The sequence below is a fragment of the Nyctereutes procyonoides genome, unplaced genomic scaffold (genome assembly GCF_905146905.1).
Source record: "Nyctereutes procyonoides isolate TBG_1078 unplaced genomic scaffold, NYPRO_anot_genome, whole genome shotgun sequence".
NCBI lineage: Eukaryota > Metazoa > Chordata > Mammalia > Carnivora > Canidae > Nyctereutes > Nyctereutes procyonoides.
In genome coordinates, this window is record NW_026575139.1 from 1349205 (window position 1) to 1374930 (window position 25726).

The 25726-nt window shown below is 42.6% G+C and overlaps 1 protein-coding gene across 7 annotated transcripts in view; it reads right to left on the reverse strand.

Annotated features, from left to right (window-relative positions):
- MARK3 (microtubule affinity regulating kinase 3) overlaps window positions 1-25040 on the reverse strand; it is a 122760-nt gene extending 97720 nt beyond the window's left edge. For all 7 annotated transcript variants that reach the window (XM_055303598.1, XM_055303596.1, XM_055303597.1 and 4 more), the window contains exon 1: window positions 24901-25040. In XM_055303598.1, the coding sequence (XP_055159573.1) occupies window positions 24901-24951 (51 nt within the window). In that variant the 5' untranslated portion in view covers window positions 24952-25040. The remainder of the gene's footprint in view (window positions 1-24900) is intronic.
- Window positions 25041-25726: the final 686 nt, after the last annotated feature.

The window sequence follows — 25726 nt, forward strand, 5'->3', positions numbered from 1 at the left end:
CCCTGAAACTAATATAACACTGTATGTTAACTGGAATTAAAACTTAAAAAAAGAAGAAACCAGCCAGACTATGTGGTCTTTGGTAAATACTTGTTAGATGAATAAAGTACTCAATATGCTCCATAAAATATATCACATATACTTCTAACCTTATTAAATACAAATGTACTAGAATTACAAACACCCAACGTGTATATGTATAAGCATTCAGCTGCCTCATGCTGCCTTTTGCCCCACACATGCTCAAAGGATGCCATGGCCCACTGCCTGCCTTTCAGGGCACTGCTCTCTCTCTCTCTCTCTCTCTCTCTCTCTCTCTCCCAACACCCATACATACACTTGAAATCTTCATTCTTTTCTCTTTTAATCCAGGAAAATGTCCCTTCTTTCTTCTGCTCTCTCACTACCTATAAATCAAAACAAGCCTGAATCCAGCTGATAAACATAAAAAAACTACATCATAATACACATACCAAGGAAAAAGGAAAAACAAGTGTTTTAACGTGAAAGCTTACGAATTTGTGCCATTAGCTTCTGAAGTCTTCAAAGATGGTTTACAGAATTTCCCTGTTAACCTCCATCTACTTTCTCTCTTTTTTTTTTCCCCATCTACTTTCTCATATTCCTCTAATTAAATATTTCTCCTTCACATACCAGGTTTTAGGATAGGTTCACTTCTGTTTATCATGTAACACTGTATGCAAACAATTTTTATGTTTTTATTGTAAATGTATATTTTAAGTAAAGTGGGCTTTTATGAACCAGTTACAAATCTAAGTAATTTGTGGTACTATTCCTATAACAAAAAGGATTCTAATTTCCAAATAAGAACTTTGAGGTAGCCCCGATGGCCCAGTGGTTTAGCGCTGCTTTCAGCCCGGGGTGTGATCCTGGAGACCCGGGATCGAGTCCCGCATTAGGCTCCCTGTGTGGAGCCTGCTTCTTCCTCTGCCTGTGTCTCTGCCTCTCTCTCTCACTCACTCTCTCTCTGTGTCTCTCATGAATAAATAAAATCTTAAAAAAGAAAAAAAAAGAACTTTGGAGAAATAGCCTATTTATAAATGAGGATCTGTTTATCAAAGAAAAATCTAAAACAGCAACTAAGTTATGGCAATAGGACTTCACACAAAGCAGGTACACTTGTAAACAAAACACGTGCTGCTGTCATTCAAATTTCGTAAATCAACTGGACTAGGGTTTTAAAAGAATTTTGGTGGGGCGCTTGGGTGGTTCAGTTGGTTAAGTATCCACTCTTGTTTTCTGTTCTCATGGATCATGGGATCAAGCCTCCCATCAGGCTCCAAGCTCAGCAGGGAGCCTACTGAAGATTCTCTCCCCCTGTTCCTATGCTCTCCAGCCCACAAAAACATGTATGCACTCTCACTCTCAAATAAATCTTACAATAGTAACAATTATTATTATTATTATTATTATTATTATTATTATTAGGATGTTTGTTATATGTTTATTTCCAAATGAGATTTAGGTTTCACAAAAACAGGTAATTTATTATTCCTTAGATCTTACAACAGCAGCTGGCACAGAACAAGAACTTAATATTAGAATGATTATTACATGGTAACACAATACTATCATTATAGCGTCAGATGGTTAGATTACGGAAAATTTCTCTTTTCTATCTTCCAAATAGAACTTTTTTTCTATCCATTTATTCAAATATTTACTGATGTGATGACATATAGTAGATTTCATATATGTATATGTATGTGTCAGGCTCTGTTTTGGGTACTAGAAACAGCAGTGCATAAAAACAAAATCTCTGTCTCCATAAGCTATGTGTCAAGTGGCTTTACTATTTACACAATGAAAATACGGTCATTAATATTAAGCTACTAGCCGAAATTTGGATTAAGAAAGCTTTTGTAGGGACACCTGGGTGGCTCAGCAGTTTGGTGCCTGCCTTCGGCCTAGGGAGTGATCCTGGAGTCCCAGGATTGAGTCCCACATAGGGTTCCCTGCATGGAGGCCTGCTTCTCCCTCTGCCTATATCCCTGCCTCTCTCTCACTGTCTCTCTCATGAATGAATATATAAAATCTTAAAAAAAAAAAAAAAAAAAAAAGGGCAACCTCGGTGGTTTAGCGCTGCCTTCAGCCCAGGGCATAATCCTCGAGACCCAGGATCGAGTCCCACATCGGGCTCCCTGCATGGAACCTGCTTCTCCCTCTGCCTGTGTCTCTGCCTCTGTGTGTGTGTGTGTGTCTCTCATGAATAAACAAACTCTTAAAAAAAGAAAAAAGCTTTCGTATTATAAACATATTTCCTAATTTATATGTTTTATAAATTCAACTTTTCATGCATTAAGTTTTCTAGAGTGAGACATAATCAAATGGACAAAATATTAACTTATGTGCAAATCAACTGTCTTCTATTACACATAAAATAGGACTATTAAAAGAATCTTAAGATGCATAAGTATCAGGGCACCTGGATGGGTCAGTCTGTTAAGAATCTGGTTAACTAAGCTCAGGTCATGACTCCCGAGTCCCAAGATTGAGCCCCACATCGGGCTCCCGGCTCATCGGAGAGGCTGCTTGTCCCTCTCCCTCCCTCTCCACCTGCTTGTGCTCTCTCTCAAATAAACAACAACAACAACAAAAAAAAAAAAAAAACCTTAAAAATAAATGCATAGGCATCCAGTTTATACCATTGCTTACTCTTACTCCAACCTACTTAGAATAAAAGAGTGACTCCTTAGCATCCACTAGATGTAACCTTCAGAAGGACAAGGATTTTTATCTGCTTTGTTCATTATCAAATATTCCCAGAATTTGGGAGTAGGGACTACCACTGAGTAGCCGTGCAATACACTGTTGCTGAATGAATGGGAAATAAATTTGAGCCCCTGTGATCTATCTATTCCTCCTTTCCAGCTATATTATCTACTATTCTCTAGCATGGTCCCTCAGTTTGAGCTTGCTTCTCTTCAAACCTAAGAAAACCCTACTCAGTTTGAGCTTTCTTCTCTTCAAACCTAAGAAAACCTTACTCATTCCCTTACCTTTGGAACATTTGTCACCATCTTTATGAAGCCTTCCATCACTCTTCCTGCATCTCATCAGATTTTTTTTTCTTTTCCTTCCTGCTCCAGATGTACTTTGTATCTACCTGTAATGCTACCTTCTTGTAGACAATACTGTTATCCACCAGATTGGCTCTTGCTTCTGAGTTTGTAGAGGATTCCACTGACTTCTACTCTTCCTTCACTTGAGTTGGCTGGCAGAGCCATGTGCTTAAGTTTAGCCAATAACATACAAGTGAATTTGACAGGTCACTCCCATCAGAAGCATTAACTTCCAGTGCTTGACTCCACAAACCATTTTCTGCTTTTCTCAATCCTGAGCATTGCCCAAAGACAAGGCCACAGGCCCAAACTGGCCTGGGCAGTGAAGACAATCTTCATGAAGCCAATGAGCATTGAGGGAAATTGTGTAAACAAGGGTTGTTACTGTGTCAAACCATTAAGATATCGGCTGTGTATATGTTACCACAGTATAACTCAACCTAAACTAATACACACTCATGCAAATAAACAATCATAACACAAAGCAAAAAGAAACTTCTATTTCCCCCATCAGACTATAAACTCATACAACAGATGGAAATATCTGATGTTTGTTAAATTACAATAGAGGTAAACTCAGTATATTTAGTTTGATGTTTCCTTTACATGAAGTCCTTAAATTAAAAAAAATCTAGGGGTGCTTGGCTGGCTCAGAAGGTATAGCATAAGACTCTTGATCTCAGGTGTTGTGAGTTTGAGTCCCATGTTGGGTATAGAGATTACTTAAAAATAAATTTTTTAAAAAATACTTTATTTATTCATTTGAGAGAGAGAGAGAAATAGCACGAGCAGGGGGAGGGGCAGAGGGAGAAGCAGCCTCCCAGCTGAGCAGGGAGCCCCAACTTGGGGCTCAATCCGAGGACTCTGGGATTATGACAGAAAAAGAATCCAAAAAAACTCCTGACAAAAGTTAATATCCATTCATGATGAAAACTCAACAGTAAATTAGGCATTGAAAGAACATATCTTGATAAAAAGGCCATATATGTGAAGCCCACAGCTAACATCATATTAATTAGATGGTAAAAGGATAAAAGCTTTTCCTTCAAGGAAACAAGAGCTTTTCCTTCAGGAACAAGACAATGGTTCCACTCTCACCACTTCTATTCAACATAGTACTAGAAGTCCTAGTGGGAACAATCAGGCAAGAAAAATAGTAAAGGTATCAGGATTGGAAAAGAAGTAAAAGTGTCTCAGGGACGCCTAGGTGGCTCAGTGGTTGAGCTTCGGCCTTCGGCTCGGGGCATAATCCCGGGATCAAGTCCTGCATCAGGCTCCTTGCGGGGAGCCTGCCTGCTTCTCCCTCTGCCTGTCTGTGTCTCTTCTCTCTGTGTCTCTCATGAATAAATAAAATCTTAAAAAAAAAAAAAGGAAGTAAAATTGTGTAAAATCACAAAAGAAGTGATTTTATAGGGATGTTTGATTTCTAACTGGTAGAACACATGACTCTTAATCTCGGGAGTAAATTGTAAATTCAAGCCCCATGTTGAATGGAGAGATTACTTTAAAAATAAAATCTTGGGGCACCTGGGTGGCTTAGCGGTTAAGCATCCATCTTTAGTTCAGGTCGTGATCCGGGGGTCCTGGGATCGAGTCCCTGCTTCTCCCTCTGCCTCTGTGTGTTTGACATGAATAAATAAAATCTTTTTTAAAAAATAAAAATAAAATCTTAAAAAAAAAGACATGATTTTATATACAGAAAACCCTAAAGACTCAACCAGAAAAACAGATCTAATCAATGAATTCAGTGAAGTTGCAAGATAAAAAATTATAATCAAAATCCAGTAGTGTTTCTATATACTGAGATTTTTAAAGATTTATTTATAAATAATGAACAAGAGGAGGGGCAGAGAGGGAGGGAGAGATAATCTCAAGCAGACTGTGCTGAGAATGGAGCCCATTGTAGGAGTCAATCTCATGACCCTGAGATCATGAACGAAGCCAAAATCAAGAGTTGGCTCTTAACCAACTAAGCCACCCAGACACCCCCACTAACATGAGATTTATAAAAAAGAAAGAAATTGATCCCATTTACAAAAGCATCAAAAAGAATAAAATACTTAAGAATAAGTAGGTAAAAGATCTCTATACTGAAAACTCTAAGACCCTGATGAAAGAAATTGGAAGACAATACAAATAAATACCCTGTGTTCAAGGGTTGGAAGAATTAATATTGTTAAAATGTCAATGCCACTAACAGCCATCTACAGATTTAATGCAATCTAGATCAAGATTCCAATAGCATTTTTATAGAAGTACAAAAAAACACTCCTAAAATTTATATGGAACCACAAAAGATCTCAAACAGCCAAAATATAGTGAGAAAAAAAAAAAAAAAAAAGCAAGAGGGATCCCTGGGTGGCTCAGCAGTTTAGCGCCTGCCTTTGGCCCAGTGTGCGATCTTGGAGTCCCAGGATCGAGTCCCGCGTCAGGCTCCCGGCGTGGAGCCTGCTTCTCCCTCCTCCTGTGTCTCTGCCTCTCTCTCTCTCTCTCTCTCTCTCTCTCTCTATCATGAATAAATAAATAAATCGTTAAAAAAAAAGCTCGCTCTCTCTCTATCATGAATAAATAAATCGTTAAAAAAAAAGGCAAGAGGTATCACAACCCCTGATTTCAAGCCATACTATAAAGAAACATTATGAAAATAAACAGTATGATAATGGCATAAAAGTAAATAGACCAAGAGAACATAACTGAGAACCCAGAAAGAAACCTAAGTATATACAGTCAACTAATATTTGACAAAGGAGCCAAGAACACTCAATGGAGAAAAGACAGTCTCTTCAATACATGATGCTGGGATAATTAGGTACTCATACATAAAAGAAAGAAATTGGATCCTTATAAGCTATATCACTCACAAAAATTAACTTGAAATGAGTTAAAAACTAAAATGTACGACCTGCAACCATGAAACTCCTTGAAGAAAACATAGGAACAAAGCTCCTGGACATGAGTCTCAGTAATGATTTTTGAGGTGGCTCAAAAATTTTTGAGGTGGCTCAAAAAGCCACCAGGTGGCTCAGCGGTTTAGCACTGCTTTCAGCCCAGGGCGTGATCCTGGAGACCCAGGATGGAGTCCCACGTTGGGCTCCTGACATGGAGCCTGCTACTCCCTCTGCCTGTGTCTCTGCCTCTCTCTCTCTCTCGAGTAAATAAATAAATAAATATCTTTAAAAAAAAAAAAAAGGATACCTAAGGCACAAGTAACAAAATAAGAAATTAACAAGAGGGACTACATCAAACTAAAAAGCTTCTGCATAGGGCAGCCTGGGTGGCTCAATGGTTTAACGCCACCTTCAGCCCAGGGCCTGTTCCTGGAGACTCATGATCGAGTCCCATGTCGGGCTCCCTGCGTGGAGCCTGCTTCTCCCTCTGCCTGTGTCTCTGCCTCTCTCTGTGTGTTTCTCATGAATAAATAAAAATCTTTAAAAAATAAATAAAAATAAAAAGCTTCTGCATAGCAAAAGAAACCATCAATGAAGTGAAAAGATAACCTATAGCACGGGAAAATATTTGAAACCATAAATTTGGTAAGAGGTTAATATCCAAAAACATATGAAGAACTCCTGCAACTCAACAGCAAAAAAACAAAGAACCCAATTAAATAATGGGCAAAAGACTTGAATGGAGATTTCTCTAAAGATACACAAAAGGCTAACAGGAACATAAAATGATGCTCAACATCACTAGTCATTAGGGAAATGCAAATTAGAACCACAAGATTATCAGCTCATGCCTGTCAGAGTGGCTTTCATCAAAAAGACAAATGCTGGGGTGCCTGGGTGGTGCAGTCAGTTAAGGATTGGATTCTTGGGTTTTGGCTCACGTCATGATTTCAGGGTGGTAAGATCTCAGGTGGTAAGATGTCAATCAGGCCTCCTGATTGACATCTCTGCCCCATGTCAGGTGCAGAGTCCGCTTAAGACTTTCTCCCTCTACCTTTGCCCCTCCCCCCCTTAAATAAATAAATAAATAAATCTTTTTAAAAAAAGACAAATGCTGGCATGGATATAGAAAAAAAAGAAAACCCTTGTGCACTGGTGGGATTGTAAATTGTACAACCACTATGGAACACAGTATGGACAATTATCAAAAAATTAAAAAGAGAACAACCATATGATGCAGCAATTTCACTTTGGGGTATATACCTAAAGTTGACAAAAACACTACCTCAAAAAGATATCTGCATCCGGTGATCCCTGGGTGGCGCAGCGGTTTGGCGCCTGCCTTTGGCCCAGGGCGCGATCCTGGAGACCCGGGATCGAATCCCATGTCGGGCTCCCGGTGCATGGAGCCTGCTTCTCCCTCTGCCTGTGTCTCTGCCTCTCTCTCTCTCTGTGACTATCATAAAATAAAAATTAAAAAAAAAAAAAGATATCTGCATCCTCAAGTTCATAGCAGCATTATGCACAAGAGACGAGACATGGAAACAACTGTCAATAAACAAATGGATAGGGCAGCCCCGGTGGCGCAGCGGTTTAGCGCCGCCTGCAGCCCAGGGTGTGATCCTGGAGACCCTGGATCGAGTCCCGCGTCGGGCTCTCTGCATGGAGCCTGCTTCTCCATCTGCCTGTGTCTCTGCCTCTCATTCTCTCTCTGTGTCTCTATGAATAAATAAAATCTTTAAAAAAAAATAAATAAAAATAAAATAAACAAATGGATAAAAAAGCTGTGGTATATATACACAGTGGAATATTATTCAGCCATAAAAAAAATAATGAAATCTTACCATTTGCAACAACATGGATAAATCTCAAAGGCATTATGCTAGTGAAATAAGTCATAAAAATGCTATACAGTCTCACACATAGAATCCAAAAGCAAAACAAACAAAACAAAGAAACCCAAACTCATAGAAAAAGAAATCATAGTTATGGTTACCAGAAGTAATGGATAGGGGAAGGGAAAATTGGAGGAAGATAGTCAAAAGGTACAAACTTCTAGTTTTACAGTAAAGAAGTAATGTACAACATGATTACTCTTGCTAGCACTGCCTTATGATATATATATATATATAAAGAGTGTCAATCCTGGGTTGCCTGAGTGGCTCCATCGTTTAAGCATCTGCCTTCGGCTCAGGTCATGATCCAGGGGGTCCAATAATCAAGCCCTACAGCAGGCCCCCTGATTGGTGGGGAGTTTGCATCTCTCTCTGCCCCCCTCCCCTCTGCTCACGTGCATGCATTCTTTCCTTCCCTCTAATAATTTTTAAAGAAATACAATCTTTAAAAAATAAAATGGAAGTGTAAATCCTAAGAATTCTCATCACAAGGAGAAATTTTTTTCCTTTATTTCTTTTCTTTTTTGTATTTATAGAAGATGGATATTAGCTGAATATACTGCACAGCCTTTTTACAATGTGAATAAATCAAACCATCCTGATGCATGTCTTAACTTATACAGTGATGTTTGTCAATTACTTCTCAATAAAACTGGGGGGGGGGAATCAAATTTAAAACAACTTTACAGGGGATCCCTGGGGGTGGCTCAGCGGTTTGGCGCCTGCCTTTGGCTCAGGGCGTGATCCTGGAGTCCTAGGATCGAGTCCCATGTCGGGCTCCTTGCATGGAGCCTGCTTCTCCCTCTGCCTGTGTCTCTGCCTCTCTCTCCCTCTCTCTGTGTATCTCATGAATAAATAAATTAATTAAAAATAAATAAATAAATAAATAAATAAATAAATAAATAAATAAATAAAACAACTTTACTCCATATTTCAACTCTTCCTGAACAGAGCTTGGTCCTTTTTTTAAAACACATGACACGTGGCCACATAGTCCTTCTAAACCTTAAAAAAACAAGCCACCTCCTTAACACAAGGGCAGGTTTTTCAAATGTAAAAAATTCTACAAAGCTAAATTGTGACAATAAAGGGCTTTCCCCTAAGTATTTTGTACTTTAGAGATACTCATAAAATCAAATTTCACTTTTGAAAGCAGTGGGGTGATTATTTCATTCACTGCAAAAAGTTTTTTGGTAAGATTAAACAATTTGTGATTTAAAAAACTTTTAGCAAACAAGAGAACAGAACTTCCTTAATTTGATAAAAATCATGAACCAAAACCTTCAGTAAATATTACACTAAATAGAGAAACTTTAGAATCATTCATTTAAAATCAGAAGCAAGACAAAGCTGCCTATTATCACTACTAAATGGTAAGATGTGAGAATCAGAAGGGAAGAGATAAAACTGTCACTGTTTGTAGATGATATAATCTACCTACAAACCAACATAATCAGAAATACCACTAGAACTCATGAGAGAGTTTGGCAAGGTACAAGACCAACCTATAACATTTCTCTACCTCTGTAGCAACCTGCCACAACATGTAACAAAAAATAACTATTCACAATATCAATAAAAACTATAAAGCAGGTAGAAACTATCTTTTTTTAAAAATTTTTTTAAAGATTTTATTTATTTATTCATGAGAGACACACACAGAGAGAGAGAAAGAGAGAGAGAGAGAGGCAGAGACACAGGCAGAGGGAGAAGCAGGTTCCATGCAGGGAGCCTGACGTTGGACTCGATCCCGGGTCTCCAGGATCAGGCCCTGGGTTGAAGGCCACGCTAAACCGCTGAGCCACCCAGGCTACCCAGGTAGAAACTATCTTGATCAAGAATATTCACAACCTCTCTGGAGAAAGCTTTGAGTTTTTAATAAAAGGCATAAAAATACTTGAATAAATGGGAATGCCATGCCCTTGAATAGATACTACAGATTAGATGCATAGATGAGACATATGCAGTATTTTACATAAAGTGCCAAATGTACACTTTGTAAGAGCACATATATATACTTTACAATATATTAAACAAAAGGTCAATCTTAGGGAGATAAAGGAAATGACATATAGAGATTGAAAAGAATAAAACAAGAGAAAGGGCTCACACTGACCAAAGATAATGTGACTTTTTGTGGCTGAGTTTATAAAGAAAAGTTTCTGAGAATATGAACAGAAATAGGGAACTATTACTGTTCATATCCATAAATTCAGTGAAATAGTTTTCACTTTTAATAAACTACTACTATGAAATAGACTGAAAAATAGTTTACTCATCTAATCCTCAGAAGGATTACAAATAAATTTGAGGCTAAAGAAAACTTTCCCTCAGTAGCTTTTGATCAGTTAACTATAGGCTAAGCAACTACTAAGTGCCAAGCAAGAGAAAGCGATAAAATAAAGTATGGTGTCAAACCTTTAAGGCACTCCTAACCCTGCTAGGGTTAATAACTCAAGTGTGGCCCCACTGAGAAAATCAGAGAGTAGGTACTCTGCCATCTGGTACATAAGAATGTGAGCTACATATTTAACTTTCAATTTTCTAGTAGAAACATTAAAAGAACATAGCAACAGGTTAAATTAATTTTAATAGTATTTTATTTAACCCAACACATCCCCATGTATTTCAACACAAAATATAAACAGATTAAGACTGTACATTCTTTTTTCATACTGTCATACTGTCCCTGAAATTGGGTACATATTTTATACTTCCAGAACATCCTAATTCAGACTAGCCACATTTCAAGTGCTCAGTAGCCACACGTGGCTGGCAGCTACTGTGTAGGAAAATGCAGCTCCAAGCACTCAAGAGGATGTAATCACATTTGAGTGAGATGCAAGAAAAAAAGGTATCATAGAGGTGAAGGAATGGAGTCTTTGAAGAATACACAGTAGAGTTCTAATGGAAGACAAAGGTTACTTCAAGCAGGCACTAGCACAAAGAAAGCTAATAAAAAAAAACCTGGGGGATGGGGAACATCCCCCAACCTGCATGTCTAACCATTTTCATCTCTCACATCTCATTTCACGTCGCACTAACATTGGAGGGGAAGGGAAAAGAAAAAGGCTGAAGTTCCTTGACATCATGATAGCTGGCAATTTAGTTCCTTGACATCATGATAGCAGGCAATTTATCGTTATGCTCCTGACTAAGCTGTCCTTTCTGCCTTGCTCCCCCTTCTATCTCCAACTCTTTCTTAGTTTAGTTAATTCCTACACTAAAGTACTTGACTGAGTTCCCTCTGCAGTCTCAGAACATAAGACCTGGCAACTAGCGAGTATGAAATCTCCCGGCAAACAAACGGCCAAGCAGAATTGTCTGGCTGAGTATTAAGGTTATAGATAGAGTTCAGCAGTTAGAAATAACAAAGCTGGAAAGCTGTATCAAGAACTTCGAATACTAAACCAAAGACTCTAGATTATCCAGTTTTTACAGTAACACTACAAAAACTAACTTAAGAGGGAATTAACATCTGTAGATGCCCACAAGCAAGTTATCTGTTATTTTCTTCAATCACAACACCCCTGGGTAGATGGTGTTATACCCTTGTGATTTAAAAAAAAAAAAATGTGAAATGCACAGCACGGTAACTTTAGATAATAATAACTATTTTTGAAGACTGCTAAGAGAGTAGATCTTAAAATTCTCATCACAAGAAAAAAAATTTGTAACTATGTGTGGTGATGGATGTTAATAACTAATTAACTACTTATTGTGATCATTTCACAATCTACAACTACTGAATCATTATATTGTGCACCTGAAACTAATAAACTAGTATGTTATATGTGCCAATTATATCTCAATAGTAAAAGAGTGAGATAAAGGGATGCCTGAGTGGCTCAGTGGTTGAGGGTCTGCCTTTGGCTCAGGGTATGATCCCGGAGTTCCGAGATCCAGTCCCACATCGGGCTCCCTGCATGGAGCCTGCTTCTCCCTGCCTCTCTCCCTCTCTGTCTCTCTCATGAATAAATAAATAAAATCTTAAAAGTGAGATAAAATTTTTTGAGGCACAGATAAATCAACTTGGTCATGATTAAGTTACTTGTATTTGAAGGCTAGTTTCATTTTTTTTAAAGATTTTATTTGTTCATGAGAGACAGAGAAAGAGAGAGAGAGAGAGAGAGAGAGAGAGAGAGAGAGAGAGAGAGGCAGAGACACAGGCAGAGGGAGAAGAAGGCTCCATGCAGGGAGCCTGACGTGGGACTTCAATCCTGGGTTTCCAGGATCACACCCTGGGCTGATGGTGGCGCTAAACTGCTGAGCCACCCGGGCTGCCCTGAAGGCTAGTTTCAATTCCAACCATGTAACTCCAAATCCCAACTTCTTGTATGTTTGTTGTTGTTGTTCCTTCTTTTTTTGTTTCACATCTTGTCCACTCTGCTTCAGACATGTCTTCCTAATTACTCCCTCAACCAGTCTTAGGCTCCCATCTTTCCCTCCACTTCTAAGCCCAGATGCTATCCATTGAGTCGCCCTTTAAGAAAGCTGCCTTAGGGATCCCTGGGTGGCGCAGCGGTTTGGCGCCTGCCTTTGGCCCAGGGCGCGATCCTGGAGACCCGGGATCGAATCCCACATCGGGCTCCCGGTGCATGGAGCCTGCTTCTCCCTCTGCCTGTGTCTCTGCCTCTCTCTCTCTCTCTCTCTCTCTCTCTCTCTCTCTATGACTATCATAAATAAATAAAAAATTAAAAAAAAAAAACCATAAGATATATGTAAATAATACAATAGGTCGGAAATAACAACTGCAATGAAGAAAAGAAAAACGAGATCAGGGCTGGGGAGACTGCGAGAGCCATAGGTGATTAAACCACTGAAGTAATATATGTGAAAAGTGGAGGTGAAAAAATCAGCCATGAGGATATCTGGAAGCAAAATGTTTAAAGGGAAGGGCAATGCAAAGGCCCTGAGGTTGGAGTGTCCCTGGTGTGTTCACAACAGCAAGAAGACTCCTAGGTCTATGGGTGTAGTGGGTACAGAGGGTAGGAGATGAGGACAAAGTGGAAAGGGAAGCCAGAGCACAGAAGGCCTTATCCTTATACACCCCTACGAGGCCATCACTATTACCAATGCATTTTATAGATGAGGTAACCAGGGCACAAAAAAAGTTATTTAATTTATCTGGTCACAATAAAATGCTAGGTCAGGGGTGCCTGGGTGGCTCAGTCGGTTAGGTGTCTGCCTTTGGCTCAGACTATGATCTCTGGGTCCTGGGATCAAGCCCCATGTCAGGCTCCCTGCTCAGCAAGGAAGTCTGTTTCTCCCTCTCCATCTGCCTCTCCCCTTGCTTGTGCTCTCTCTCAAATAAATAAAATCTTTAAAAAATAAAATGCTGGATCAGATTATAAATCCAAAGAGTTACTATTACAGTGATTTGAAAACATCCACCCAACATCTTTGACACACTTCCCATTACAAGGTAAGGTCCATGTTCCTTCTGTTGAATTTGAGTGCTTCTGACAGATTTAATGAAGAGAAAATGACAGAAGTGATACTATGTGCCTTCTGAGGCTAGATCATAAAAGATAGGCAGCTTCTGTCTTTTCTGAAAAGCTCAATCACCTCAGAAGTCTGATTACAGTGAGGCCTCCATGCTGGAGGAGCCGTTGTAGACATTCCTGCCAAGAGTCCCAGCTGAGCCCAGCCTTCTGCCAAGGTGCCTTTTGCCAAGGTGACAGAAATGTGCATGAAGAGGCAATCTAGGATGTGGATCTCCCAGCCCAGCTGTTCAAATCCCCCAGCCTTTTAAGATCTTCCAAACTGAAGTTCCATATAGAAGAGTTAAGCCACCCCTGTCTGAATATCTTACACACAACCTGTGAATATAATAATAAAACAGCTGTTGTTTTACAGTACCAAACTGTAGAGTTCCAGTTGTTCCATAGTAATAATAAAAACCACTATACAATAAGCAGGGAATAAAGGTTAAGAACCTGAACGGGGGCACGTGGGTGGCTCAGTAGGTTAATAAGCGTCTGCCTTCAGCTCAGGTCATGATCTCAGAGTCCTGGGATGGAGCCCTGCTTCAGGCTCCCTGCTTAACAGGCAATCTGTTTGCCCCTCTGCCACCCCTCCCCCGCTTGGGCTCTCACTCTCTCTCAAATAAAATCTTAAAAAAAAAAGGAACCTGAACTAAGTTAATAGAAATGGAAAAAAAAAAAAAAACCTGGAATACATTACCATGGTATGTGATGTGGAAGGTTCTTTATCATTAAGTATCTTTAACGTCTAGATGGCAACCTTTTAAGAGACGAAAACAAGCTCCTTTAGTCCATTCTGCTAATAGAGCTATTATATGCCTATGGATACCAAGGAGGGCCTAGGAATAGGTTAGCAAAGGAAGGAAGACAAGGAAAGGTGGAGATAGTATGTGAACAGAATGCCATCAACAACAAAAGCTGATTGCCTTGGTTTAAATTATTCTTCTGGATAAAGAATGGCAATTCTCAGAGCAGAAGGCTGAGTTAGGGAATGGTTCTAGGTAGACTCCTCTCCAGGATTCTCATGCTAGAATCTGCTATTGTAGTCAATGAAGTCATAAAGATACTGCATAAAGAATGGGGTTAATATGAAATTCTAGAATAAAAACCTTCAGGCTCAGCTTATTCAAGTATTATACTAAATTCTACCAATACACATTTTCATGTAAAACATCCATAATACAAACTCTCTAATACTGAATATTCACCCAAATGCAACTGCCTATTAGCAACAAATAAAAACAAAACACCACCTGCTCTGTTCAAGTTTCAATTCTGAGCACCCAGATTCCACGTAACACACACAAAGCCTTATCTAGTCTACACAAGATTACACAAGACTGGGGACACCTGGGTGGCTCAGCAGTTGGGCATCTGCCTTTGGCTCAGGGCGTGACCCGGGGTACTGAGATCAAGTCCCACACTGAGTGAAGCCTGCTTCTCCCTCTGCCTCTCTCTTTCTGCCTCTCTCTCTCTCTCATGAATAAATAAAATCTTAAAAGAAAAAAAGATTACACAAGACTAACCATGGTTAAGCAGCTCATATGGCTAGAATACAATGCTGAAGAACTCTACCTCGAAGGAAAAAAAAAAAATCCTTGCTTCCAGTGCCAACTTCCACCCTTCTAATTATTCTACATGCAGGTGCAAATGGATGAACACAAACTCCTGATGACTACTTGCAGACCAACTCCAAACACATTCTTTAAATTCTTGTATAAGACAACATTAAAGCTGAGATATTCCCAGGGAAGAGATTTGTTCTCTCCTTCAGGTTTAATTTGAAAGTTTAAAATGGAGGGGAGAGGGATCCCTGGGTGGCTCAGCGGTTTAGCGCCTGCCTTCGCCCCAGGGTGTGATCCTGGGGTCCCGGGATCAAGTTCCGCATCTGGCTTCCTGCAGGGAGCCTGCTTCTCCCTCTGCCTGTGTCTCTGCCTCTGTGTGTGTGTGTGTGTGTGTGTGTCTCTGATGAATAAATAAAATATTTTAAAAAAAATAAATAAAATAAAGTGGAGGGCAGCCCCAGGGGTGCAGCGGTTTGGCACCACCTGCAGCCTGGGGTGTGATCTTGGAAGACCTGGGATCGAGTCCCACATCAGGCTCCCTGCATGGAGCCTGTTTCTCCCTCTGCCTGTGTCTCTGCCTCTCTGTGTCTATGAATAAATAAATAAAATATTTTAAAAAATAAATAAAATAAAGTGGAGGGGAGATGGGGCACCTGGCTGGCATGTGACTGTGGCTCTTGATCCCAAGGTAGTGAGTTCAAGCCCCACAATGGGGGTAGAGTTTACTTAAAAAAAAAAAAATGTATCGGGGCGCCTGGGTAGCTTAGTCAGTTGAGCATCGGACTCTTGGTTTTGGCTCAGGTCATGATCTCCCAGTCATGGGATGGAGCCCTGAGTTGGGATCCGTGTTCAGGGTGGAGTCTCCTTGCGATTCTCTCTCTCCCTCTCCCCCTACCCAGAGTACCCCCTACACTCTCTCTCAAATAAATAAATAAATCTTAATATATATATGTATATACACATCTATTATGTAAAGGGGGGGCACCTGGGTGGCTCCGTCAGTTGAGTGTCCAACTCCTGGTTTGGGATCAGGTCATGAACTCAGGGTAGTGGGATCAAGCTCTGCATTGGGCTCCATGCTCACCACAGGGGCTGCTTATCCCTCTCCCTCTGCTCCTCCCCCTGCTTGCAAACACACACAAACACATTCTCTATTTCAAGCTCTTAAAAAATATTTTAAAATATATAAAAATAAAATAAAATGGAAGTGAGACAAGAGTTTTCCTTTTTTTTCCTTCTCCCAGCCCTCTCCCCATGGCCCCTAACACTGAGAAAAGCATTTTATGCTTTAGTCCTCCCAGTGGTGATCAGAAAGGGCTGCATTCCCTGACTTACTTCCAGGTTGAAAAGAAATTCCAGGGATAAAATTTGGCTATATCCTAGAATTCAGAGCAATTCTCTTTTAAATTAAAAATAACAGGTACCATTACTTTAAACCATAGATCTCTTACAAGTAATTACAATGTAAAATAATACTGTACCACATACGTAATCAAAGTGAATGATATTATACTCATTACAAATTCCCACTTTTACCTATCTTACATACAGAAAAAAACAAAAACAATCCTCAAATTGAAGTCTATAAGATCTTTTCTCAAAACATTTTGACATCATAAAATATATGTATTCTCAGATCAACTTTTTATTTTATTTTTTTTATGATAGTCACAGAGAGAGAGAGAGAGAGAGAGAGAAAGAGAGAGAGAGGCAGAGACATAGGCAGAGGGAGAAGCAAGCTCCATACACCGGGAGCCCGACGTGGGATTCGATCCCGGGTCTCCAGGATCGCGCCCTGGGCCAAAGGCAGGCGCCAAACCGCTGCGCCACCCAGGGATCCCTCATATCAACTTTTTAAAAAAGCCCCAAATAGGGCAGCCTGGGTGGCTCCGCGGTTTAGTGCCACCTTCAGCCCAGAGTGTGATCACAGGGACCTGGTATTGAGTCCCACGTCAGGCTCCCTGCATGGAGCCTGCTTCTCCCTCTGCTTGTGTCTCTGCCTCTGTCTCTGTCTCTATGAATAAATGTTAAAAAAAAAAAAAAAGGCCCAAACAACTTTATTCAATAGATAGTTGTGTTTAAAAGTTAAAAGGCAGATTAAATGAAATTATATATTTTTAAAAGATTTTATTTACTTATTTGACAAAGAGTGAGCGAGCACAAGCAGGGGAGGGGAAGAGGGAGAAGCAGGCTCCCCGCTGAGTAGGGAGCCTGATGTGGGGCTCGATCCCAGGATCATGAACTGAGCCGAAGGCATATGCTTAACCAACTGCGCCACCCAGGTGCCCCCAAATCATTATATTTTAAATGAAATATTATATAAAGTAATTAATACTGTTGCCTGATATACAGTATATGATCAGCAAATAGTAACTTTTTACACTCCATAACTACACTTTCTTACAAAGAACAAACTTCAAAAACTCATGGAACTTTTTTTTTTAAGATTTTATTTATTTATTCATGAGAGACACAAAGAGAGAGGCAGAGGGAGAAGCAGGCTCTATGCAGGAAGCCCGACGCGGGACTCAATCCTGGGACCCCTGGATCATGCCCTGAGCCAAAGGCAGGTGCTCAACCGCTGAGCCACCCAGACGTCCCGAAATTCATGGAACTTAATTTTTATTTAATCTGTTAGAAATCTCTTCTATAGTCACAATACAATCTGAAGGAGTATAGTTGGCAAGCTTTCACTGAATACGAATGCAGTGATTAAAATGTCGTTTATGGGATCCCTGGGTGGCGCAGCGGTTTGGCGCCTGCCTTGGGCCCAGGGCGCGATCCTGGAGACCCGGGATCGAATCCCACGTCGGGCTCCCGGTGCATGGAGCCTGCTTCTCCCTCTGCCTTTGTCTCTGCCTCTCTCTCTCTCTGTGTGACTATCATAAATAAATAAAAATTAAAAAAAAAATAAAATGTCGTTTATGGACCTGCTGCATTAACACCACCTGGGAACTTGTTAGAAGTGCTAACTGTAGGGCAACCCGGGTGGCTCAGCGGTTTAGCGCCCCCACCCCCTTCAGCCCAGAGTGTGATCCTGGAGACCTGGGATCAAGTCCTGCATCGGGCTCTCTGCATGGAGCCTGCTTCTCCCTCTGCCTGTCTCTCTCTCTCTTTCTCTCTCTCTCTCTCTGTGTCTCTCATGAATAAATAAAATCTTAAAAAAACTAACTGTAGAATCAAGGTCTGGGAGGTAGGGCCCATCAATCAGCTTTAACAAGCCCTCCAGGTGATACTGGTGTCTGCTCCAGTTTGACAGTTTGAGAGGCTAGTTTCATAGAACTCAGGGTGCTTTGTTCTGCAGGGATTGAGAAGTCCTAAAAGCAGGTGCAATATGGTTCCTAGGTATATGCTCTAGGGCACCTAGCACAGTGTCATATACAAAGTAAGCACTCAAACTTGAATAGGTTATAATAGTCTCATATAACCTCTAGCTGACTAAACAAAAACACCACAGAGATAAATTCTTTTGTTTTTTTTTTTTTTAAAGATTTTATTTATTCATGAGAGACACCAAGAGAAAGAGGCAGAGACACAGGCAGAGGGAGAAGCAGGCTCGACGCAGGGAGCCTGATGTGGGACTCGATCCTGGGTCTCCAGGACCACACCCTGGGCCAAAGGCAGGCGCTCCACCGCTGAGCCACCCTGGCATCCTGAGATTCTGATGGCTTGTCTGCATTAACAGTAAGTAAGTACATGCTGCACACACACCAGGAGCTGTTAAATAATTGGCAAAGCCCCAGGGCTTCTCGTACTTTGGCAAATAACTCAGGCTTACAAGGTGTCATATGCTTTAAAATATAGGTGAAAAATACATTTTTAATTTTACCAGTGTCCAAACAGGATTTGACCATGGCTCTAATCAAGTCTAAAATATAAACTTTTCTGTTGCCTTCAAAAATGCATCTTATTTCACATATTAGTTAACTATAATACATGGACCCAAGATAGGTTCCAATTTGGACACAGTGTTAAAAAAGTATACAACCGGGGGCAGCGCCGGTGGCCCAGCAGTCTAGCACCGGGGTGTGATCCTGGAGACTGGGGATCGAGTCCCACGTCGGGCTTCCTGCACGGAGCCTGTTTCTCCCTCTGCCTGTCCCTCTTTCTCTATCTCTATCTCTGCCATGAATAAATAAGTAAATCTTAAAAAAAAAAAAAAAAGCAGACAACTGGGGGTGCCTGAATGGCTCAGTCGGTTACGGGTCTGCCTTCTGCTTAGCTCATGATCCTGGGGTCCTAAGATTGAGCCCCCCATCAGGCTCCCTCCCTCAGGGATAGCCTACTTCTCCCTCTCCCTCTGCTCTCTCACGCATGTTCTCTGTCTCTCAAATAAATTATATATATATTTTTTAAGTAGACAACTGAAGAAATTTGAAAACTGGATATTTGATATTAAGGAATGATAAAGGGATTATGATACAATTTTCATAAAAACAGCTTTTATCTCTTCTAAAAGCTTAAGAGATGAAATATGATGTACAGAATTTGCTTCTTGAAATGAAGACTCACCACTGAGCTGATGAGTACATGGAGGACTAACTATATACCAGGGTTTCTCAACCCTGGCACTATTGACATTTTTGGCTAGATATTTTTTTTGTTGTTGTTGGGGGAGGAAGGGGTGTCCTGTGTATTGTAAAATGTTTAGCAGCATTCTAAATTAAGCAGAATTTAGTCAGTAAACTCTCTTCAGTTGTAACAATCAAAAATGCTTCTAGACATCGTCAAATGTCCAAGGGGGGTGGGGGGTGGGGGCAAATTGTTCCTGGCTGAGAATCACTGATAAAGGTAGTAAATCCTCCTTGTTTATTTGTTTGAAATTTTCCATAACAAAACACTGAAGTTTTATTTTAATTATACTCTGTTTTGATACAACTACATCTCTCTAGTTGAGTAATTAGTATATAAGGTTTTGGGGTGTTTTTTTTTTTTTTTACATTATTTGAAAGTGTGTGCTTGAGCAAGGGGGAGGGGCAGAAGGAGAAGCAGATTCCCCACAGCTGGAAGCCTGGCATGGGACTGGATTCCAGGACCGTGAAATCTTGACCTGAAGCAAAGGCAGACACTTAACCGACTGAGCCACCCAGGCACACCAGTATCTAAGCTTTTGAGGAACAGCTTGCTACACAAAAAAAAGCAGAGGGGAATGAACTGGAGATCTGGAGCCTAATAGAGGTGCTGCTACTAAATAGTGTTGTCACAAGCAGCTCCCGTCACCTGAGCCTCAGTAGGCTCGGATTATTTGATTAGTCCTTTTGAGTTTTAAATGATTTTTTTTGAGTTTTAAAATGATTTAATAACAGTATTACCCTTTTAAGAAAAATTATTTTACTTCTATACTTGGGGGGCAGGGACTTTCAAGCAGACTCCATGGTGAGGACCGAGTCCTATAACCCTGAGATCATGACCTCAGCCAAAACCAAAAGTCAGTATGAGCCACCCAGGTGCCCCAAACAGTATTATCTTTTTTTTTTTTCTCAAAGATTTTATTTATTTATTCAAAGTGATGCAGAGAGAAAGAGAGAGGCAGAGACACAGGCAGAGGAAGAAGCAGGCTCCATGCAGAGAGCCCAACATGGGACCCGATCCAGGGTCTCCAGGATCACGCCCTGGGCTGCAGGTGGCACTAAACCGCTGCGCCACCGGGGCTGCCCACAGTATTATCTTTTATATACCCATCAGCTAAAGGTGGATATTCACATCTGTAAACCAAACAAAAGAAAAACAATAGTAGCGTACTAGGATGAAAGCAATATTCTTGTTGCAAATTACCTGCCTCTTATTATTCTTGATCTATAAGCAACATTCCTATCACAATTATATGCAATTATTTAAATTTTAAAAATACTGTGTCTCTCATGAATAAATAAAATCTTAAAAAGGCGGGGGGGGGGCAGGCCGGGTGGCTCAATGGTTTGGCACTGCCTTTGGTGCGGAGCCTGATCCTGGGCACCCGGGATCGAGTTCCCAGTCGGGCTCCCTGCATGGAGCCTGCTTCTCCCTCTGCCTGTGTCTCTGCCTCTCTTTCTCTGTCTCTCATGAATAAATAAAATCTTAAAAAAAATTTTTTTTTAATTTTAAAAATAATTTTTGTTCTTTTCTAGAAAGATAATTTGAGAGACACACACAGAGAGGGGGGAGAACCAGACTCCATGCTGAGCATGGAGCCCCATGTGGAGCTCGATCCCAGGACCCTGAGATCATGACCTGAGCTGAAGACAGATGCTTAACGAAATGAGCCACCCAGGCACCCCTGCAATTATTTAAAATTTATTTATTTATTTATTTTTAAGAGATTTATTTATTCATGAGACACACACACACACACACACAGAGATAGATAGGCAGAGACACAGGCAGACGGAGAGGCAGGCTCCACGCAGGGAGCCCGGCGGGACTCAACCCCGGGACTCTAGGATCATGCCCTGGGCGGAAGGCAGGCACCAAAGCACTAAGCCACCCAGGGATCCCCCTATTTAAAATTTAAATAAGATTCCCAGGAGTGGCATCTGGGTGGCTCAGTCTGGTAAGTGTCTGACTCCAGATCTCAATTTAAGTCTTGATCTCAGGGAAATGAGTTCAAGTTCCACACTGGGCTCAAAAAAATAATAAATAAATAAGATTCCCAGGATAAGCAAAATGGAAAGTCTTTTTACAAAATGAAAGGCAAAGCTTCTAGTCATAACAGCCAAAACATCCATCAATGGTGGATGGATGAAAAATCGTTGTACATTAACTGGGTAATGTATGGAAGTGCTGAATCACTATACTGTACACCTGAAATTAATATAACACTGTATGTGAACTGGAATTAAAACTAAAACTTTGGGGCAGCCCAAGGGGCTCAGCGGTTTAGCGCTGCCTTCGGCCCAGGGCATGATCCTGGAGACCCAAGATCAAATCCCACGTCGGGCTCCCTGCATGGAGCTGTTTCTCCCTCTGCCTGTGTCTCTGCCTCTCTCTCTGTCTCTCTGTGTGTCTCTCATGAATAAATAAATAAAATCTTTAAAAATAATAAAATAAAAATTTTTTTAAAAACTAAAACTTTAAAAAAAATTGTACATCCAAACAATGAACTACCACTCAGCAATAAAAAGACATGAACTACTGATACACAAATGTGAATAGAGATCCTAGAAAAGATAAAACTATAGGGGCAGATAATAGATCAGTGGTTGCCAAGGGCTGGGGGAAGAAAGGGGAATAACTGTAAAGGGCCACAAGTTAAGCACCTTTCTGGGCAATGAAAATGTTCTATATCTTGACTGTAATGGTAGTTACATAACTATACATTTGTCACAACTCATCAAACCTTACACTTAAAAAGAGTAAATGTCCTATGTCAATAAACCTTTGACCAAAGAGCTGCTCCGGAAACTGAGAGCTTCCAATTCATTCTTGTATCCTCCCAAATGGCAGGAAGTCTAATACTCAGCAGTTCAGCAATGGCAGGTGAATAACACGGCAAACAGGAGATGTGTAACACTGACACAAGGGCACCACACTGTCAAAAACACACTATTACTTCCGAACATTCTAACACAACTTAAAAAATGGAAGAGGGCATGGTGAATTAATGCAATGATGTGTTACAAATCTGATTTTAACATTGTCAAAAATTCAAATTTAAATACATTCCACAAGAATAAAGGCACACTCCATATCCTACATTGTTTTTAAAAAATAAAGTTAGTAGCTTCTAACAACACATAAAAAGATTAAAACATAATTCAAAGGATGCCTGGGTGGCTCAGTGGTTGAGCATATCTCAGGGAGTGATCCCGGGGTCCTGGGATCCAGTACCGCATTGGGTTCCCCACAGGGAGCCTGCTACTCTCTCTCTGTGTCTCTGCCCCTCTCTGCCCAGACTGAGCCACCCAGATGCCACTTCTGGGAGAGAGATTCATGAGAGAGACAGCGATTCATTAGACACAGGGGGGGGGGGGGAGAGACACAGACGGAGGGAGAAGCAGGCTCCACGCAGGGATCACACCCTAGGCTGAAGGCAGCACTAAACCACTGAGCCACCTGGGCTGCCCAAAAATCTTTAAAAAAATAAAATAATAAAACATAATTCAACAAATTTACCGGAGAACAAAGTAAAAACACTCATTAGTGTAAATCCTTCAGTATCACAAATCTGACTGGTTTGGCTTCAGTTCATTTAAAGATTTTATTTAGTTATGTATTTGAGAGAGACAGAGAGACAAAGACAGAGACAGAGCATGAGCAGTGGAGAGGACAAGAGGAGAGAACCAGAGGGAGAAGCAGACTCCCTGCTGAGCAGGGAGCCCAACTTGGGGCTCTATTCCAAAACCCTGAGATCACGACCTGAGCTGAAGGCAGATGCTTAACCGACTGAGTTGCTCAGGAGCCCCTGGCTTTAGTTCATTTAGAAAATATGGAGCAGGCAGTCCCATGTCAGGGTCCCTGCATGGAGCCTGCTTTCTCCCTCTGCCTGTGTCTCTTGTCCCTCATGAATAAATAAAATATTTTTTAAATAAATAAAATCTTTAAAAAGAAAGAAAGAAAAAAGAAAATATGGAGCTCCTGCTCTTGGGTCAATGTAAGATTTTGCTTCACTGGGTGAAAGTCAGAGACCAAAACTGGTAACTCGTTTTGGGTTTTTTTGTCTTTTGCTTTTTGTTTTTTGCTTACTCCATTCTACAGTGTAATCAAGGAGTAGGAAAATGAAGTCAGAAACAGGTTCTTCAAAAGGTCTCTAAGAAAATGAATTCCCTGACTCACCTAGTCTATGACATTCTATTATTCACTTTTTATGGAACTTTCTAATCCATCTCAGGTGAAGGAACATATGCCATTGTATTACTTAACAATGTCAAAAAGAGCACTAAATACTATATATTAATACACTACATGAATGCTTTAGATGCAAAGTTCACATAAACAGATTAAATGGCCTGATAGTTATCCAGCACACAAGTAGCATTTTGAAGATTAAAATGAAGGCATCTGATACCAAGAGGCCACTATGTCTCTGGACGTTGTCGAAAGCATGGGAACAGGCAGAGCAAGAAAGCTTTTCCTAAGTGATGGCATTTTCTTGCCAGGAATTACCTCATAACATGTATAATGAAAGGCCAGTGAAGTTTCTTCACCAGCTATTCGCTAGATGTTTTACAGAAGATGACTCCCGGCTAGACTGGAGCGGCTCTGAACCCTGTGCTAGAGGAGAGTTCAGAAAGCACTCGGGCAGAGTCAACATTCGTCCAAAGGAATTTCCACTACAAGTTGTCACTCCCTAAAAATGCCGTTCCTGGCCTTTTCAAAAGGTCTACGTGAACAGAATCGAAGGTTCCTTTTAGAGAGTCCCAGGATGTGAGCGCTGGAAGGGACCAAAGGCTGGCCCCGGCCACCCTGGCCTGGGGAAGGAGGGAAGCCACTACGGCCGGGGCGGGCGTCCCTGAGCCGGGCACCGAGGGGCCGCGCAGCTTTACTCTACACCTGCCCTTCAAACGCTCCCAACAGATGCGCAGGGATGCGGTCTGTACTGTCTCCACAAACTTCTCTGCTTTAGAGCGTTGCAGTTCCTTCCAAAGGGCCCTCGGACATCCCTCAGGGGCCACTCGGTTGCAGGGACCGTCACTCAACTTAGTTCCAGACCGCTTCAGACACCCGGGTGGGTGTACAGGACAGTCCGCCTGACCCCGTCGGTTCCTGCGCATCAGCCCCACGACGCTGGCTCCGACCCGACAGTCCCTTAGAGCCGCCGGCCCGACCCAACAGCAGGCCCTGCCTCCCCGCGGCTCCACGCGCCGCCAACAACCGACACGCGCGCGGGCGAGGCCGGGCGAGGCCGGGCGAGGCCCCGCGCGCCCCCCACGACCCCGACCGCCAGGCCCGGCGGAACCGGGAACGCCCGCGCCGCCCCGCTGGTGCCCACCGTCCGCCCGCGGCTGCCAGCGCGCCCCGGCCCTGCGACCCCGAGCTCGGCGGGCACGGCCGGCGCGGGCACTTACGTTCTCAGTGTCTCTTTCATTCACCGTTGGCAGCGGGGTCCTAGTGGACATTTTACTTCACTTCACTTCTGCACAATGCGAGGGTGAAACAAAACAGCACGGCCTCGGGGGGCCGGCGACCGCGTCCTCGAGTGCCCTGCGGTTCCGGAGCGGCACCGCCGACGGCGGCTCCCCTCCCCCACGGCCGTCTAGATCCCGGGCCGGGCCCGGGCCGTCCCTCGGCGGGTCCCGGGGCTCATGCTCCCCCGGCCCCGGCGGCCGCGCCGAGGAGCCCCGCGGGCGGCGGGGGCCGGGCCGGCGGTGGCGGCGGGCGGCGGGTCGGCCCGCCGGCGTGCCCGCGCCTCAGGGCGCCCCTCGGGCCGGGACCCCCTCGCCTCCTCCTCCGCCCTCGCCCGTCGCACCGCCGAATTCAGCGCCGGGGCCTCCACACAGCGCCGCCGGCTGCCCCTGAAGTGGAGGAGGAGGATGTGGACGAGGTGCGGTGCAAGACAGGCTGCCGCGGGCTGCGGGCGCCGACCATGGAGGGGGCTGCGGAGGCGGCGCCTGCGCCCGGCTGCTCTGCTCCCTCCGGTTCGCTTGCCGCCTCAGCCTCCACCCGGTGGCCGCCGCCGCCGCCGCCGCCGCTCCCGGTACCTCAGAGCCTCACGGACCCAAGATGGCCGCCCCTCGGCTTCCTCTGCTGCCTCCGGATGCCGGAAGTGACGGCACCGCCGCCTCCCGGAGGTCGCCCAATCAGCGCGGCGGGAGGAAGCCAGCCCGGCTGCTGTTGCTAGGGGCGACTCGGTCCTGGCCGGGGTGGAGGAGGCGGCGCCCGGAGCGCGGAAGG